Genomic DNA, 19,228 nt, shown 5'->3' with positions numbered 1-19,228 from the left:
ATAAAAAAACAAAGTAATTGTGAAACCAACCAACTTTCATCATTTCCCAAAAACCAGTAGGCACTGTTGAGCTTTGCTCATTGACACATTGATTTAATTATTGATTGAACATCCGGTCAAACCACAGATTTAACTGTAGCTCTCCCTGACTATACAGACATTTGACTCACTCCTTCTTCCTTAATTCGACTTATTTGTAAATCTAGTGACAGACTCTGAAAGCACTGTAAGCAGTTTCAGAGTCAGTAAAAAATAAATATAGTCTCAAACAGATTTGTGTCTCATTTTGTGGCCATTTTGCATCATTCTATGGTCGTTAAATTGGTTAGTGGGTTAGTGACAATGAAGAGTCCATACACAGTGGAATACCGGTTAATGTGCCTATTAAATTTTGAGTTATGGAGTGAAGCATTTGTAATTATATTTATCCTTCCTTCATTTATTACAGTTTTCCTAGATTGCTATGACACCCTTAATGAAAGTGGCAAATGTGTTAACACTCTTTCATTGGTTTCACACATGCCTTGATTTGGCACACACTATAACGATGTAAAATATTAACAAGCACAGGCATAACACTCAAACTAAGGCTGGAACAGTTCATATTCATATTGATAGCAGTGTATAGTTGATTGAAAGAATATAGTTATTTGACCACAAGTTTTCCTCAAAGCAATTTCAGTCAAAAACAACTGGACTGGTTGTTTGTCTAGGAAGACGTTTCAGTTGTTTTTGACTGAAATTGCTTTGAGGATAACGATGACCTGGACGAATGAGAACATTCACAGGCTTGACCACAAGTTGTGTTGTTTGATGGAAATATTAGCTTTTGTCGCATGTGTTAGATGTGTTGTGAGTGTTAAAGCATTTTACAAACAAAATGTGTCATTTTGGCCCAAAACATTCAGATCAGGTCTGTATGTGTGAACACACAAAAACGTAACTTCTGAGTGGACCAATGTTTTCAAGCAAATGAGAAAAACTGTAAGTATACTAATTTCTAACTAGAACATTTTTCTATTCTGAAGACATTAATTTACATGCTCTCTGTCCAAAATGTCTATTCTACACTCCACATAATCTACAGATTACTATGAAAAGGACACATCGATTCTTCCCAGGGCATAAATCTAATTGCCTTTCCTCTGGCACCATCCTCTGGACAAAGCCACTATGGTTAGGTCTTATACATAATCAGCAGGTTGGTACCATTCAACATTGTGTGGCATGTAACAATAACGTAGGAGTGAGGTGACTGTGGTTCGACTCCGACTTGTGGCCCTTTACTACATGCCCCCCCCCCCCCCCCCCCCTCCCGCACCCCATTTCCTGTCTGTCCTATACAATAAAGGCTTGAAAAACTGCTAACAAATAACATATAAGACACCCAAGTATTATTTAAATATGGTATCTCAAAAACTTGTAACATGTCTTGTAATTGCAAGGCGATTTTTGTTTGTACTCATATAAAAAGCCTTTTTATTACAGTGTGTGACGTATGAGAGGCTGACGCATGATGTGGCTATTATGTTGTTATTCTATATAATTATATATATAAATAAGTAATGTAAGTTTATTTTTACTCGTATGCTATTTCATTATGCTTTTATTTTATTGTCATTTTATTGGATTCTGCAGTTTGTTGTTGTTGTGAAATGCTTTGTAACTATGTTTTGAAAGTCGCGATAAAAAAATAACTATATCAAAAAGTTATTATTATTATTTATATCCTGACTATACATTATGCCAACATTTGTACAGTACATTCAAATATTTGCAAATAATGTGATTTTCAAAATGTTAACCGATAGGGGGCGATCATGTTCACCCAAACAACGAGTAACCGAGACGGGGAGAAAAAAACACGAAGAAGAAAAGAAGCGGAAATGACGACGAAGTTATCACGGTTACCACAAGTAAAACAGCAACGCGCCAAATTCGTGCAGCGTCCACTGTTGTGACTGTCTCAGACTCATGGAGAAGTGTATCTAATCTTTTCTTATAAACTTAGGAAACGTGTCTGGCTAAAGAAGCTCTGCAGGTAAGATACTTATTTAACTACGTGGCGAAAACATCCTGTTTGGCAGCGTGTGAGTACATTTGCAGAATAGCTTTAACTGTTTGACAGATACAGTGATACATATTCTGTAGGCAGACACCAGGCAGATGTTACAGTACGTGCCTGAATTAAAATGAGACATGCGTAAATATTAGCCTGGAATAATATATTCAATGTGTGTGTGTGTGTGTTGTGTGTGTGTGTGTGTGTGTGTGTGTGTGTGTGTGTGTGTGTGTGTGTGTGTGTGTGTGTGTGTGTGTGTGTGTGTGTGTGTGTGTGTGTGTGTGTGTGTGTGTGTGTGTGTGTGTGTGTGTGTGTGTGTGTGTGTGTGTGTGTGTGTGTGTGTGTGTGTGTGTGTGTGTGTGTGTGTGACAATGACTTCTGTTTTTTTAGCATGGCTGTTCCTTTTGTGCAAGACTGGGACCTTGTTCAGACACTGGGAGAAGGAGCCTACGGAGAGTAAGTATCATCACTCACAGCATGTCTTACTTTATTTTCTATAGCAATATGTGCTTACATACACACACACACACACACTCATTGACTCACAAGTGAATACAATGTCATGTATGTACACATAGCGTACAGACCTTTTTACACACAATTCAGTCAGGAAACACTGATTAATGCATCAATAATGCAGTCTAAGCTTGTGTTTTTACTGTAAGGGTCAGAGTTTAATTCTGACGCAAAATCACCCAATGGTGTTTTTTGGCATTTACTTACATCAAATAAGCCATCGAGACAGTCCTCACATATCACTTATAGGATAATGAACCGGCTTTCCCAGTTAAAGGTGGAGTCTAATCCCTTTTGTGGGGCTGAACAATTCAGAATTACACGATATCGCAACACAGACGAGTATAATATATAATAACGTATCAGTACCATTTTGATTTAAGTATTGTGGTGCTGCAGAGATGTCCCAGCCTACAAATATTCCTTTATGAAGATGAGAATCATTATGTAAAATGATAATTCACTCACACTGCATTTGCAATGTCAGTCAAAATAGTTTTTCCCCAAACTATTTGTTCCCTGTGTGTTTTGAAAAAAAAAACCCTGGTGTTCATACTCTGGCTCTGCACTAATGAGGCATACATTACTGCTCATGCACAGGCAGTGGAAAGGCCGTGGATGTATACAGAGAAAGGCAGTGAGAGCGACTGTAAATCTTGCAAATGTTAACGTTCTGAAGTAGCGCTGACGGGAGGGATGCATTAATACAATATCATGTTGAAGTCTGATATGCAGCAAACATTTAGTGACTCACTATTTCAATTTCAAGCATTTTAACAACCCTCACCAGACTTCACGTCTGTCGTCGTCCTCCTTTTCTCTTTGTTTCATGTTTGTAGAGTAAAGCTGCTGGTGAACAAACAGACAGAGGAGGCGGTAGCAGTGAAGGTGATCGATACGTCTCAGGCTAAAGAGTGCGCTGAAAATGTCAAGAAGGAGGTCTGCGTCCATAAGGTGGGTCATTCAGCTATAGTACAGTTAGTGTGGCCTAAGGGCGCACTCACACTGTCCATCCATACTGCGCGCCGTGCTTTAGGGTACTTGTCTTCCCCCCCCCCCTCTCCCCCACAGCCCAGCCCCGTTTATACTCACACTACCTGGGCCTCGCGCAAATCCTTCTTGCCTATCTATACGTCATCACAACGTAAGACGTCACACGCATTGATTGACGTCATCGCGATGTTCACAAATCTTTCCATAGACCTCAAGTTTTTGTGCATCTTGTCCAACTGCAAGCACACCTAGGAGCGGTACAGTTGCACTCACACTGGTCAAAGGAACTAGACTTTAGCCATGAAACGTGCTTCGGCACGGTACGGATGGACAGTGTGAGTGCGCCCTAAAGCGTGAATGGATAACAGAGGTGTTAACACTGGGTTTAATGGCACTTCAGAGTAGCTGAAACAGAAGGGATTTGCATTTGTTAGTAGAAAACTCATATCTGTCTGAAAATCCTGTTAAGTTACCCACTATACATAAGATTTAAACTTACAAAATATGATTTTGTAAATGTTTTTCTTTTTTTTTAAAAACTTTTTTAAACTTTTAATTAACCAGAATTGTTTATGTGACATTTGCTACTGTTTAGATGCTCAACCATGCCAACATTGTTCGTTTTTTTGGCCATCGGAAGGAAGGCACAACTATGTATCTCTTCCTTGAGTACTGCACCGGAGGAGAGCTGTTTGACCGAATCGGTAAGACGGGCAACTGCAGGCGGCAACCATAGGGCTGCTTTCTATGGATGTTTAACTTATATATTAATTACAAAAATATTGGAACTAGAAAAAGTGACAAATGTCCTCAATGCTATAAAAAAAACAAGTCTACGCTTACTCAAGAGTACTGTTGTTTTTGTTATGAACAGGACATGCATTTGAGAAAGGAACTGTGATACAATAACAATTTGTGATTTAATCCAATGCCCTAATTCTTCAGTCTTCCAATATTTTGTGTTATTTTTTCAATAAATGTAATTTAAAGTACACTTGACAGTTGGATGGCATCCAAGCTCATGGTTTTGGCCTTCTGTGTTTTGCTCTTCAAATGAAAATTGTTGGCAGTATTGGCAGTGGATGATAGCTATTCAATAGAGGACTAATATCAGCTGTCTGACACATTTGTCTGCTGCTGCTTTCTATAAATTCTGTTTATTTATAACGTTATGTTGCTGTGGATCTGGATGGTCATTTCTTCAGGTTCTTAAAATGTTCTCATTTCTTTAATTTTAGAGCCTGATGTGGGGATGGCAGAGAAAGATGCTCATAGATTTTTCAAGCAGCTAATCTCGGCTGTGGTGAGTGAAGCGTATCGGATGTGACCTCCTGCTCCTGGTTGTGCTGTTACTAAATTATCAGATGCGCTTTTGCAGGAATACCTTCACAATGCCGGCTTCACCCACAGAGACATAAAGCCAGAGAACATTTTGTTGGACGACAAAGGTGAGAAAATACATGTGTATCAAGGTAAAGAAGTAAAAGCGTTGGTTTGCATTTAGAGTAACCATCATCTGCTGTTGTTGTTCTTTACCTTCAGACAACCTAAAGCTGACAGATTTTGGCCTCGCCACCATGTTCCGCTTCAAAGGACGAGAGCGACTTCTGAATCGACTCTGTGGTACTCTTCCTTACGTGGCTCCGGAGCTTCTCAGCCAAACGGAGTACAAAGCTCAGCCTGCAGATGTCTGGGCTTGTGGGATTGTGCTCACTGCCATGCTGGCTGGAGGTAAGATCACAAAGTCTGTGTTTACAGGGGCTGAACCCAATATCATACTCACCTCTGTAGTCCAATACTATACAATACACTGTAGTGTGAAGGTTATAATGTTACATGTTGATTGAACACTCGAGGTTGACAGCTGCAGAATGTGGTTGTGTTTTTGTGATTTGTGCATTTCATTATACATGTATATCACTTATTGTGTTTGTACTTTACTGTAATTATATAAAAACATGTTTTTTATAATGCCAGGCCTTGCCTTAGAATCCTCATGTTTTTAAGTTGTTTTTTAGTAATCGAGTGGTGCCAATTTGGTAGAAGGTAAACAAATACAGGCTAAAAAAAACCGGACTCAAGTAGCTACAGCTCACTTCGGGACTGCATGACATACTTTGACAGGGGTGTTGGGGGTAAGGCTGAATAATAATAATAATACACATATAAAGTATATATGTGTAAATAATACAAATAATAGATTAACAATTTAGTAATTGTTTTTTCATTTTTGAAGCTGCACTGAAAATCTGACATCAGCCATTTTCAGACAATTGATGACCAAAGCTTGGTTAGATCGGGTAGCATTTAAAAAAAAATCACAGCTTTTGCGACTTGAAATGATTTCAAATCGAAATCAAATTGCGATATCGATTTAAATATGATTAATCATTTAGCCCTAGTTGTGGGTTTAGACTTTGATATTGGTGATTTTAATGATTGGTGTAGCATTCTCACACGGTAAACCTTCTGAAACACCACACAAGGAGAACCATACCAAACCAAACTAAACGGTTTGGCACTTGATTCATGTAAACATGCAGCCACAAGGTGATTATGTGACTGTGAAATACAGCCAGAAAGATTATAAGAGGTTTTTTGAGTAGCACAGTGACACAAGATCTCAGCGGATCATATTAACGTATATTGAAAAAGATTTCAAGCCATCTACATACCATTTCACTGTAATGGAGAAAAACTGAAACTACAATATGTCTATTGAGTTTGATATGCACATCACATCACACAAAAGGCTTAACCATTGTATAAGTACAACAGTTATCGTACACCTGATAACACTGACCATATTGTCTGTATGCAATGGATGTGGAAACATTTGACCGCTGTCTCCGTGTTGCTTCTTTTCTCAGAGTTGCCATGGGACCAGCCCAGTGAAAGCTGTCAAGAGTATTCAGACTGGCTTCAAAAGAAAACATACCTACCTCCTTGGAAGAAAATACAACCATTGCCTCTTAGTAAGTAACTATATATATATATATATATATATAAAAATGTTCTCTTTCATAGTTTTTTTAATGTTCTTTTCCACATTCAACTTCTCTCTTCAGGTTTGTTGTCCAAGTTACTGCTGGCCAGTCCAGATGCGCGCATCACTGTCTCAGACATACAGAAAGACCGTTGGTTTACTCAAGGCAAGTCTCAAACAATTCAACTTTTTAGTTCAATGGTCATCAGACTGTTGTCTGACTGTGGTCTATTGCAGGTGTGAAGCAACCACCTCTGGGCTCAGGAGGAAACAAACATCTGCGATCAGATGTGGGAGTCATATCCCGAGCCAACAGGTCAGAGCTTTGTGTCTTTCTTATTTCAACTAAAAGGTTTATTATTTCTTTTTGTGCCTGTAATCTTAAAATAACGTTCCTCCCTCCACAGTGATGACAAGATGCAGTTTTCCAGCTCTCAGCCTGATTTTGCAGCAGGTGGCTGGGAAGCCATGTTGTTAATCGGCCAAAGCCAAGGTCAAGTCAGCTTCTCTCAGCCGACCAAGCCGGAGCACATGTTGCTGGGTAGTCAACTACTGGGCACACCAGGAGCCAGTCAGGTAGGTCACATACACAGTGCTACAACTCAAATCTCTGAATCTCATGCAAATTTTCAGCAACACTGGCTCAGGGTCTGATTTAAGGAAGAGTAGCCATCTTTCTCTCTTTTTTTCCTATTTGTCTACACGAAGCAAAATTATTTTTTTATGTACGCCTACCATAAAAGGCTGCCCTGATACTTACTTTTTACTTTCTTTGTGTAGTCGCCGTGGCAGAGATTAGTGCGGAGAATGACACGTTTCTTCACCACTGTGAATGCTGACGTCTCCTTATCAGCCCTGAAAGACGCATGTGACGGCCTTTCCCTTGGCTTCAAACTCAGCTGCACCAAACAGGTACATCTCTGCTCAAGGATACAGAATTAAAAACGTTACAGGGGTTAAATACACTCTTTGGATGGTTTAAGACATCCCAAACCACACAGCCAGGTTACTACTTTCAGCTCTCTCACACACACACGCACACACCCAAGCACACACCCAAGCACACACCCAAGCACACACCCAAGCACACACCCAAGCACACACCCAAGCACACACCCAAGCACACACACAAGCACACACCCAAGCACACACACAAGCACACACACAAGCACACACACAAGCACACACCCAAGCCTCTTCCAGCTGCCGCAGAATATACTAATGAACCTTTTTCTGCCTTTTAGGTGACCGTAAGCACACTGGACAAACGGAACAACAAACTCATCTTCAAAGTCCACTTGCTAGAGTTGAATCAGAGAGTGCTGCTGGACTTCAGACTGTCTAAGGTCAGTTTTTGCATTACTACAGACAAAAGTGTAATTGCCACTAAAAACTGAGGCGGTAAAGTTTTGCCACCGAATCATAATAAAGAAATAATGGAAGAAGTAAAAAAAAAAAGCAGCAGCAGGGTTTTGGGGAAATGCCACGAACAAAACAACTGCAGTGCAGGGATGTATCAGTATGTGTTTTCTTTGAAGTTGCAGTCAGTAAAAATTTTTTTGATCATATTCACTGAAACCAACACTATGCTCCGATAGAACAACATAAATCCGGTTTTAGGGGGAATAAATGCACCTCTACGTGCACCTAGAGTCTGTTTGTTTTGCAAAAATCGACCAAGGCCCGTATCATCATGTCCACTCATCGCAGGGCTGACTGTCATGTTACAATATCACATGCATATGCTAAATAAGGGGGGGGCGTGAGAGTTGTAAACATTCTTGAGTGCAGACTTGCAGACTGCAGCTTTAAGCTAATGCTCTGTTAAGGCAAACATGCATCTTGGCAAACATGCATCTTGTGTGATCCGATCACAAGTGGACGGCTCTAAGTACAGGTGTGAACGCATTTAGATCTGGTCGTGCAGGCCACATCCGTTGCCGTTCCGGACAGAATCTTTTAGCAATGTGTACGCAAATGTATCCTGGACTGCCTACTCAACTGACGTCCTCTGAGGAAGCGTAGTGCTCTCAAATTGTGTAAGCTGGTGTTCTTGGAGATTTGTTACAAGTGCGTCAAACATCCTTCGCGATTTGGTTTAGCTGGAACATGCCAAGAAATACCATCAAGCCTGTATAGTTTTGATTTCCTCTTTTAATTTACAGCAGACTAAGCACAGGAATCGCTCTGCTGCCTCCCGCCAGTTAAAAACAACACATTTGGTCTTTACAAACGGACATGACATGCATGTTTATTTGTATATAGAGCGGTGAAGGGAGATCTGATCACAGGTGGGTTTCCCCGTAGGTCCATGTAGCAATGATGAAGGATGACAATCACCAAAACTATTAAATCAATAATTTACCCTTGACTTCATGTTTACATCCCATCTGTTAAACATTTTAGTTTAAAAACAAAACTTACGACAACTGAAAGACAACAATGGATCTATATTTTTCTTTTTTTTTATTGGTCCAAACCAGGTGAAGTGAACTAAATAACAGTATAAACAACCTGGACCTGGGAGGTGTCCAAGAGTGCTTTTGGATCCTTGTGCAGAGATGTTGATGTTTGTCTCTGTTTCCAGGGCGACGGTCTGGAGTTTAAGCGTCTCTTTGTGAAAATAAAACAGAAGCTCGGTGACATCATCAGCACTCAGAAGATTTTACCCCCCATGACATGAGCAGCCTCTACAAACAAGTGCACACCTCATGGACCTGTGTGTGTGTATATAACTGTTCTATTGATACTTTAAACGTATCCTCCGTCTGTCTGTCTGTCTCTGTGTCCGTCTGTCTGTCTGTGCGTGCGTGCGTGCATGTGTGTGCGCACATGTACATACTCTTGTGAGCAACGTTTCAGTGTTGGTCACCAGGCGGGCAGACATTTATAAAAACTTGAGTGAAATCCTCACTTCAAGGAGTGAGTTATTTAGTTTAGGTACAGCGGCAAGTGTGTGATTTGTTCTGATTATGTTTGAATAAATTATTACAAAAACAACATTGTGGGTTAAATGTTCTGTGATAAATAAAACATAATGAATATGAACACTAACTAAGAGAAGAATACTTTTAGGGTTAGATATGAGGTGAGTCAAATGTTCAGTATCCATCCAAATATAAAGGCCTCTTTTATGAAATTGTTCGATGGACATCAGATGCTGTTCAAGCCCTTTTAGGTAAGCTGCTAAAACAAAAGTTTTTTGTTTTTTTTAATTCTTTTTGTTGGCTCAGCAGTATACATTAATATCTTTTAATGGAGAAATCAATGGGTCATAGTTTTATAGCAAAGTCACGAGGTGAGTTGGAACTGTTATTGTAACAGAGTTGAGATCAAAGTCACAAACTCAGGTTTTGCAAACCGTCTACAAAGCTATTCATTCTGGGTTAAAGTACAATAATTACATGTATGACTATGAGCCTGTGGCCTTGACAGTGATGGTGACACTGACAGGCTCATCGTCGTCTCCAGGGGCAGGGGCCTGGCCGATGGGGGTGGGGGTGGTACTCCTGGGTGAGGTGGGGAGGGGTGAAGCTGCCCGGGGTAAAGCCATGGTTGGACCTGGAAAAGACCAGTGCCATGGTTCAGTATCAGGTAGACGAGCAATAAGAATGTTAGTTCTGCTGAAGGTCATTTTATGCCATACAGTATAAAACAGAAAATACTCTGCTTCCATAAAGTGAGTAATGTGGTTTTCCACAAAAAAGTTCAATCACCATTAAAAAATATTATATTTACATCTACCCCTCCCTCACTAAAAAAAATCCAGTCAGTTAAAATGCAAATATTCATTTTAAAAGTTTACCAGGTTAGTACTGCTAAACGTCCCCCTTTAGGAGATGAATGTGAAAACAAAACCTAGTGTCAAACTGCCTTACTTAACGAGCAGAGGTCTAATCAACCAGAATTGGAAACACCTGAGGTGAGTGAGCGGGGATACATTTACCAGTCAGCTATTTGAGTTTTCCCAGAATTTACCACTTTAACACTTAACTTTTGCCAGATGCCAACATTTTTCACGTTGAAAACAGCTCTCAAGTTAAGTAACAAAACATTTTAGTTTTAAAATCCCGTTTTGCAGCCAACACATATGTGTAATAAATGTATTATGAATAGTTTTTTTAATTTAGTTTTATTGTTATCATTAGAGAACCAAATATTTTTAACAATTAGCACAAAAATGGAACCAAAAAACATTTATTTGCTGTAATTATTATTTTCTGCAATAATCCCAAATCCAGTGGAAAAATCCCATCAATTTTTTGTCAAGGGAACCAGGGTGATGCTAATTTCCAGATTGGCCTTTAAAAATATTCCATCCATGTAGCCCTCTATATGTGTTTGATGTGAGTTCATCTTGCCTTGACTGGATGATCCACCGATCTCCTCTAATCCTCCCTCCAACCCGTGTACCACTTCATCCTCCGGGAAGTTGATGTTTTCCCTCGACTGGCTGTGCTGCCTGGACACACCAATAGAAGAAACTGTTTTAATGGCATGTCTGTACACAGAATTGGCCATCAACATCATTACAAACTGCATGTTATTCATTGATGGCATTATATTTATATATAGACAGTAATACAGATACTTACGAACCAAACAGCATGTCATGTAGTCCTGGAAGAATAAACACAAAATATTAATGCAACGTAATTTACAATTCAAGTCATTAGGATGTTGGTGCTTGTGTCTGGGACTCACTGGGATTATTGTTGCGGTTGCGGATTATGAACACGAGCAGTAGCGCTGTTAGGAAGGCTGCAAAGAGCATCCCGCCTATAGCTGCTCCAATCACAGCAGGATACATATTGTAGCGTGGTTCCGCTGCAACACATGACAGTTACACATTGCAAAATAGTACTCTCACAAAATACAGACAGTTTCTGCACTTGATAAGTGTCTTAGATTGTTTGTCACCGAGGTTCAACTCCCTCGAGTGGTTCTCAACCCATGTCAATGTTGTTTTTGTACCGTGAAATCATTGTTTTGAAGCGTAAGATACACTGAAAGGGTTTGTTTGTAAGTTTAGTTGACACAATACGTATGTTAGAAGCAAGACTGTGCAAATTTTGAAAGTAAAAATAACAAATTCTTCCTCTTACAAATTAAAAGCTGAATTCATAAGTAATGAAGCGCTCTTTCTCAGTTTAGTTCAATGGGCAGTTTTGCTGCTGCGGCTTTACTTGCTCCGGTAAGGCCAGTCACTTATGGTGGCAAATGTTAGCAAAGCCTGGTTCCGCCTAACTCCTGGCTAATCCAAAAATTGTGTGAAATGGTTGGATGTAGCTGAGGCGGGCTGAATGAAGCCTACAGTCTATGCTCGCAGCCTGTGACTCAACGGCCTTAATATAATTCAAACACGTGAGTTATATATTCGGCCCCCGTACACTTGTCATGAATAGTAATATTAGACCATCCAGCTTTTGTACCAGGCTGTAATCATGTTTATTTCTGCTGTACTCTCTAACACAGGGTCCATGGGGATTGACTCACTTATGGAGCCAGCCTCAAGTGGCCATACGAAGAAATACAGGTTTTGGCACTTCCTCGTCGGCTTGAGTTTTCAGCACCAGAGGTTGGCGATTGGTCAGGTAGTTGACTTTTCTTCACTATTTGTGATGCTGCAACACTTTGTTTTAGCATTTACCATCATCCTGTAATTGTCACCTCTGGCCATCGGGGCTGTGGTTGAACAAAAGTTAGGCTGGCTTTAAAGTTGGCCCTACTGAACTGCCCATAAGTGTGTATTAACTGATGCATTGACTGTACAAGGGTTGAAAACCACTGGCCTATCCTACACTGACTCCTGACTTACAAGCCCTAAGCAATCACCTGACTTGGTTAGAGCTTTCACATCCTACTATGCATCATGGTACAATTAACACAAATAATTAAAGAAGAAGCACACAGGGCCATTTAGAGGAAAGGCAAGGAGCAGGGCAGAGAAGAAGGTTAAAAGGAAGTGACTGGAAGGTGTGAAGTGTGTGTAATTATTTGTGTGTTTTGATTGTGTGTGAATCTTTCACCTAAGTGGATAACAAAAAAAAGAAAAAGAAAAGTGTTACTGTCATCAAAGTCATCGTAATAGCAATCACAGCAGTTCACCGGCAGTAATGTTTGAATAACCCCCTAACTCACCTGTCACCTTTTTGTAAAATGTCACATTATTAATTGTTTCTACTGCCTTTGCCCATTTTTTCATCATCTGTTTGTTAAGACATCCCTAACTCACGCCCCTGTCTTTGCTCAGTTCTCTACCAAAAGTCCCGTATCTGACCAAACTTTCCTCTCTCTATTCACTTACTATACCTGGAGTCTTTGCTGTAGAAGGGTGTCCAACGGTGCGGTGGTTGAAGGGTGTGATGCGGAACTGGTAGGTAACGGTGGGTGTCAGTCTCCCTACTGTGTGACTCCTGACTTCTGGGTCCTGGATGATATTGCGGTACCAGACTGGGGGACCGATCCGCTCCTCTGTCTCCTCCTTTGAATCGTTGTTGCTGCCTCTCCTTCCTGGTCTCTCTGACACCCATCTGTGCTGCAGGACGAAACCTGTCCAACCTCCACCTCCATCTTTCTCTACCCGCCACTCCAGCTCCACCTCGTTACGCTGTCGGCTGTTGTACATCACGTTGACCAAGGTCACATTGGGTGGCATGGGGTGCCCTGAGAAAGAGACAAAACAGAATCGTTAGTTTGATACATACATGTACATACATACACCACAACTAAAAGCAATTCTTACCTTTCCCACCCTCATCCCCCTGCCTAACCTCTGATGCTACCTCCTTCCCCGACACATGCATTTAGAGAGAAATGCTGCATTCCGGTGCCATGGGGAGTCTGACTTTTCAGACCTCCAACTAGGCAAAGTGCACTGAAATGCCTATTAAACTGGAACCTCCTACTATTGAATTTGAGGGAGATTGAACTACCCCAGCTTCCCTAGAAGGAGGTTCCACTTTAACAAGCATTCCAGTGCACTTTCGCTAGTTGGAGGTCCGAAACGTCGGACTTCCCATTGCACTTGAACATAGCATAAGCTTGGCAAATCATTTTTTTTAATCAACTGTTGCTTTTGATGAGCCACAGCTGGCAGTAATACAACAGCTCTGGCAGTAAGACAACAGATCTTGGTTAAAAAAAACAAAAAACTTACTCTTGATCACTAAAGTGACATTGAGTTCAGTTCCTCCCACTGCGTTGGAAGTGGAGCACCTGTACTCGCCGCTGTCTTGAGTCTCATCGGTGTCTCTCACAGTCAGATTGGCCCATGCAGATGTTCGCAGCAGCGCGTACTTCGAGGTGTCTCGGACGCCCATGCCCTGATTGTTGATCCAGGTGATTTCACTGACGGGAAGGTAGTTGGCTCTCAGGTTGCAGGTGAGTTGAACATCACTCCCCTCGTACACCGACACAACTTTGCGCTGAGTCAGCAATACAGGAGCCTCTGCAGGTGATCACGTATTAATGAACAAATCATCTCTGCTATTTTGCTGTAAAGTGTGTCTTGACATAATGTGCACTGACCGAGTGTGAGCCTGCAGGTTTTGGGTTGGACCATGAGTGGATGCTTGGCATGGCAGGTGTAGGGTTTCCCGCTGCGGGCGGTGCCGTAGCGAAGGATCAGAATGTTGGAGTTTTCTTCCCCGCCTTTCCCCTGGCCACCGGGGCCCTCCCACCACACCGAGGCTTTGGGGGCCCCTCCATCCCAGGAGCAGGACAGCATCAGATACTGTTTATTGTTAGTCACATAGGCAAAACACACCGGCTCTGCAGGTGGAGTATCTGGGGGGGAGGAGGGGAGAGATTTAAAGTGAGATGTGAACAGCATAGAGGAATTCTGCTTGTTTTTCTGTTTCTTACATGTGTGTGTGCTGCACTCTGTCGGTTGTCTCAGAGCCAGGTGGGAGCCCATACAAGTAAACACACTGTTGTTGGGAGTCAGGCCTTCAGACGGCAGCAAGATGGCAGTATCAGTCATTGGATTTATTTGCCGCCCTGTGTTGGTCTCGTCTTGGTCCACAGTACGCTTCAGGTGTCCGGCCCAGTGGAGGGAGGGGGAGGGAAATCCACCGGGCCAGGAGCAGAGCAGTCTCAGGGAGGTGTGGTTCAAAGCCGGCTCCACAGAACAGGAGGGGGAGCCGTCGGGTGGGTCTGCAGGGATACAGCGTAACGAGGCAGTGATGTGCAAAGTGGGGTTAGGTGAGTTTGGGGCTGGGCGATATGGCCAAAATCTTCTATCCTGATATAGGCCATTACATATCTCGATAACAATATATATATATATCACAATATAACAATATTTCTAGTAATTCCATAAGTAAATAGTCTTTATGATGTGACCACATGGTAAAGCCTGTTTTCGTATACTTCTGTGTGAATTAATTACTTGACCAATGAAAAGTACTGAGTATTTACTTTACTGACTTTAGTGCAAAAATAACAATGTACAAAACACAGAACGTAAAGCACTGCCAAATTATGTAAATTTTGCTGTATTGCAGTTCTACCGATGTTTTTTGACATTGACATAGAAATTACATGGAAAAATAGACATTTTTATACTGTTTTGATGATATATCTTTTATATATCTTGAAATCACCCTGCCATATGAGGTCAAATAAAGTGCCTGTGGTACAGGCTTCAGGCTGCTGTGTATGAAACAAAAATTGGAAAAGAAATATGCTATTTGTCAGATATTCTTTTACTTGCTACCTTCTCTTGCGATAGAGATGGGCAACACAAATGAATGTCAAGTCATACAAAGTCTGTCTTCTCTAATGTAAAAGATGTGTTTAAAAAAAGAAAATGCTCTCCATCTCTATTGGGGGGGAATGTGTTGTTTTAGGTCAGAAACACGTTCTGAGTAACTAGCAGAAATGCATAAACTCAGCAAAAAAGAACAGGAGAGCAGAATGACAAGCATTGGCCAACTAGCCAACCAACACTTGCCATGGCTGTGACATCACAGCGAGGTACCTGCCAGAGAGTCCCATCAACTTCCCAGATGGCCCGAACAGGAGAATAGGTCTGCAGCACTTCCACACTCTGCTGTGTGTGTGTGTGTGTGTTGGTGTGTAAGAGTGCATGTGCTTTTGCAAGCTTTTGGGTCTGTTTTGAAACCTTAGTGAGTATAAGAGCTTGAAATATGAGAGATTTTGTACTGAATGGAGTATGGGTGTTTAAAAAAGAAGAAGCGGAGGAGGTTTCCGCGCTACACAGAAAACAGGAGATTTTTTTTAATTCAAAGAGAAAATGATCAGGAAGTAATGAAAGGCAAGTTAAGATCCTGGATTTGTGTTCTCTCTGTCTTGTTCTATAAATGTCAAATCTGAATTATCATCTCAAGTCTTTTACACACTAAGCAGCACTAAGACAGAGGAACACAGGTCAGGACTGAGTGGACAGGTTCACAGAGGAGCAGGAGAGCTGATGTTGTGGTCAGAGGTCACACTCACAGTAGACAGTCAGGCTGATGGTTTTTCTGGAGCGGGTGTTCAGGTAGGTGTTCTGTGCCAGGCAGGCGTAGTCACCAGTATGCATGCGTAGGATCTTGGTGATGGTTAACTGCGGCCCGGTGTAGACCTGGGAGTTGTTGTAGAACCAGACGTACTGACTGGCCGGGTTGGACTGGGCTTGACATAGTAAAGAAACAGTCTCTCTCTCCAGGGCTGAATATCCCCGCTCTGTTATACTGTACGGAGTCACGTCTATCTGAGGGATGTCCGGGCCAACTGAAGAGAAAGAACACAAAGACACTCAAGATGTTTATTTGCCCACATGAAGGTGTTTCAAAGCCTTCTCCACTAGCCTGACATTGCCACACCAAATCACAATATGCAAGTTATTCTGAAACCTCTGAGTCCATTTTCTCATTTTTTCCAAGGGGCTTTATAAACGGGTGTGGACCAAAATGGCTTTGGACACAATTGAACACCTACAACCAACCAGAGCAACAAATGATGTGATGTGGTGCCGCTGAGTGATGTACCAATGTAACCAGACTACAGCGTGCAGACGTGAGCTATGCTGGTTGTCATTTTTTTGAAATAGTACTTTAACTGTTCTAAACTGTTACTTACATACTTTAACGGCACTCCTCTTTACTAAGCTAGGTTTATGCTTGCAATAGTGTCCCCGGCGTGAGAGTGTGTGAGCCAAAATGACGGCATCATGTATTTTGTTTAGCTGTTTAAACGCGAGGGGGAGCAAATGCGTCTCGCAGAGCAAATGAAACACAAGCTCGCAGATTTGTAAGGTTCCCAGGCTACTTCTCCACTCGCCTGATATCGGAGAGAATTGTCAACTCGTTACGAGCTTCAGTCTGACATTGCCTTCACTCCACTCCCAATTTCTGACGTGGTGGGGGTGAAACGTAATTTTCATTCGACACCAGTTTTGTCATGCTTTTAAACTGAAACTTTGCAGATTTTCCAACTGCTTTGTGTCATTGCAGTGTGTGTGCGTAGTGTGCTCCCAGGCAGCCGGAGCTCCCCGCTCACTCGCCAGTCGGGGTCTGCCGGGTGACGCACTGGGGACTTTTCCACCTGATCTACCGCCCATATCGTAATGATAAATACAGAGCTGGTTGAGGATTGGCAAAGTTTCACTTTAGTGGAGCTGAGCGAGGTCAGACAGAATATGATGTCGGAGAAGACATGCCATATCTATGTAAGCACAGCTTGACAACTCAACGACACACATCAAATGCCAAAGAACGAAAGGAAAAGACATCAAAGCATAAAAAGTCATACAGTTTAAGTTGCAGTCAGCAACATTTTTTTAATCATATTCACTGAAACCGACACTATTCTCTGATAGAACAACATAAATCATCCAGTTTTAGAAAAAAATGTGCCTCTACGATCACCTAGAGCCTGTTGAGAGAGGAGTTTGGTGGTAGTGGGGGATGGGGCGTGAGAGTTGTTAACAATTCAATTTAACTGAGTCAACTCGATCTGCTAGACTTACCAACTGCAGCTTTAATTTAAGGATTGTAACCGTAACCTGTTGTCATAGTTTTAATTTAAGAGCTTATATTTTTTAATTTGATAATACCCAATCCTACCCCAAAGTCCCACAAATACTCACAGATGGTGTCCAGCCATAACCGGTTAGAGCTCTCGCTGTTGACGGCGTTACTGGCCACGCAGCGATACCAGCCGGTGTGGTTTCGGTTGATGTCGGTCACATTGATAACGTTGGTGTTTCCCTGTGCAAAGGCTGAGATGTTGCCATTGCGGGTCTCATGCTGCCACACATATTGGATTGGTCCAGTCCCATTGTCTAGATTGCAGCTCATCCACATTGTCGATCCCTCCACTGGAGATACATCACTCATCAGGAGGTAAGGCTTGCTGACAGGAACTATATTAAAGACAAACATGCATGTTTTCTGTCATGATGAACCCCCTAGCTACACCCGCTAAGGTAGGTGTTACAGAGCATAGGTCTTACCTCGGACAGTGAGGTGCACGTAGTAGTAGAAGACTTTGGGCTCCTGTTCTATGTCATAGAAAGCCTGGCAGGTGAAGAGGCCGTGTGCAGCCAGAGGCAGTTTCTCGATGCTTACAGCTGCACTGTTTGAGATGACCGTGAGCCGTCCAAGAGTCTGGGCGAGCTTCTGGATCCTCTGCCCTTTCCCCAAATCATACACCACAGCTCTTATAGCTTCAGTTCCAGGCTTGGTGAAGCTCCATATGTACATGTCAGGTAAGGTGGCACCGCACTCCAGGATAACTGCTTTGCCCACAACCCCATACACATTGGTGTCCCGGTACACAACCTCCCAGTGGGGTTTGATCTCCACCGCTGGAGGAGGGAGAAGAAACACAGATGCAAGCAAACGTGTGTGTGAAGGTAAAAGAGATGGCGGTGTCATGTGCCCCTGCCAGTGTTCAGTTACAGGATTCATTACACTAAGTTTCAGAGGCTGTAATAGTTTAATAAGGGATTCCACAACAGGTAACTCGATTAGTCAAATTATTTTTCCAGGCGCAATGAATTCATCAACTGTCTTTTCTCTGTTACCTTCAAATTGACATTCAGTGCAGACAAAACTCCTCATGGGTGTGAAACAAAACATTGCTTTTTTTTATATTCAGTCTTTATTAATTAGCTTAGAAGTGTGTTGGACCAATAAGTGACAGGAAACTGCAATGCAGAAATGCTAAATTTGTTATATTTAGAAACCGTAATGGCACTATCTGGGTTTTACAACAAAGAACAATCACAATTTTTGAACTATAGAATTCTCCGATGCAAAACTTCTGGTCACAAATTTAAATGATCCTTATCAATTCAATTTTTTATACATTGTTAAAAATGGATATTGTCGAAACTTCTGCCTAAAATATCGATATCAAGTATGTCATGCTATATTTAAAATCCTCAATTTTTACCAACAGAATTACAACAGATTCTACCGATAAATTATACAGAATTTCTGCCCAGTAGTACTCTCAGTTGTCATAATATATCCATTAAACAATCAAATAATTCTATATGGAAAATCTAATTTTTAACTGAAAGTGTAAATCAATCCAAAGACATGGGAAAGCCCTTACCATATGTGGTAAAGGTGATCAGGCTGGTAGGTAGAAATAGAAAGGCCAGCCCTAGCAGTTGGGCCACCATGGTATCATGATGATCCTAAATCCAACAACCA

General features: G+C 41.7%; 2 protein-coding genes across 2 annotated transcripts; one reads left to right on the top strand and one right to left on the bottom strand.

Annotated features, from left to right (window-relative positions):
* Positions 1-2,453: 2,453 nt before the first annotated feature.
* On the top strand, positions 2,454-9,240 carry chek1 (checkpoint kinase 1; the record flags this gene model as incomplete). The annotated part of the gene is made up of 13 exons (XM_083927165.1): positions 2,454-2,518; positions 3,418-3,532; positions 4,167-4,275; positions 4,810-4,874; positions 4,950-5,019; positions 5,114-5,302; positions 6,442-6,546; positions 6,640-6,723; positions 6,795-6,873; positions 6,965-7,133; positions 7,338-7,469; positions 7,802-7,903; positions 9,145-9,240. 13 exons carry the CDS (start codon positions 2,454-2,456, stop codon positions 9,238-9,240), a joined length of 1,380 nt encoding a protein of 459 aa, XP_083783291.1.
* Positions 9,241-9,969: 729 nt separating this feature from the next.
* Positions 9,970-19,197, bottom strand: vsig10l2 (V-set and immunoglobulin domain containing 10 like 2; the record flags this gene model as incomplete). The annotated part of the gene is made up of 12 exons (XM_083927157.1): positions 9,970-10,118; positions 10,919-11,019; positions 11,153-11,177; positions 11,262-11,384; positions 12,870-13,223; positions 13,717-14,007; positions 14,088-14,345; positions 14,424-14,714; positions 16,020-16,295; positions 17,653-17,928; positions 18,019-18,372; positions 19,128-19,197. 12 exons carry the CDS (start codon positions 19,195-19,197, stop codon positions 9,970-9,972), a joined length of 2,568 nt encoding a protein of 855 aa, XP_083783283.1.
* Positions 19,198-19,228: the final 31 nt, after the last annotated feature.

This window comes from Echiichthys vipera (genome assembly GCF_963691815.1).
Source record: "Echiichthys vipera genome assembly, chromosome: 14".
Taxonomy (NCBI): domain Eukaryota; kingdom Metazoa; phylum Chordata; class Actinopteri; order Perciformes; family Trachinidae; genus Echiichthys; species Echiichthys vipera.
This window is presented reverse-complemented; position numbering and strand designations above follow the sequence as displayed.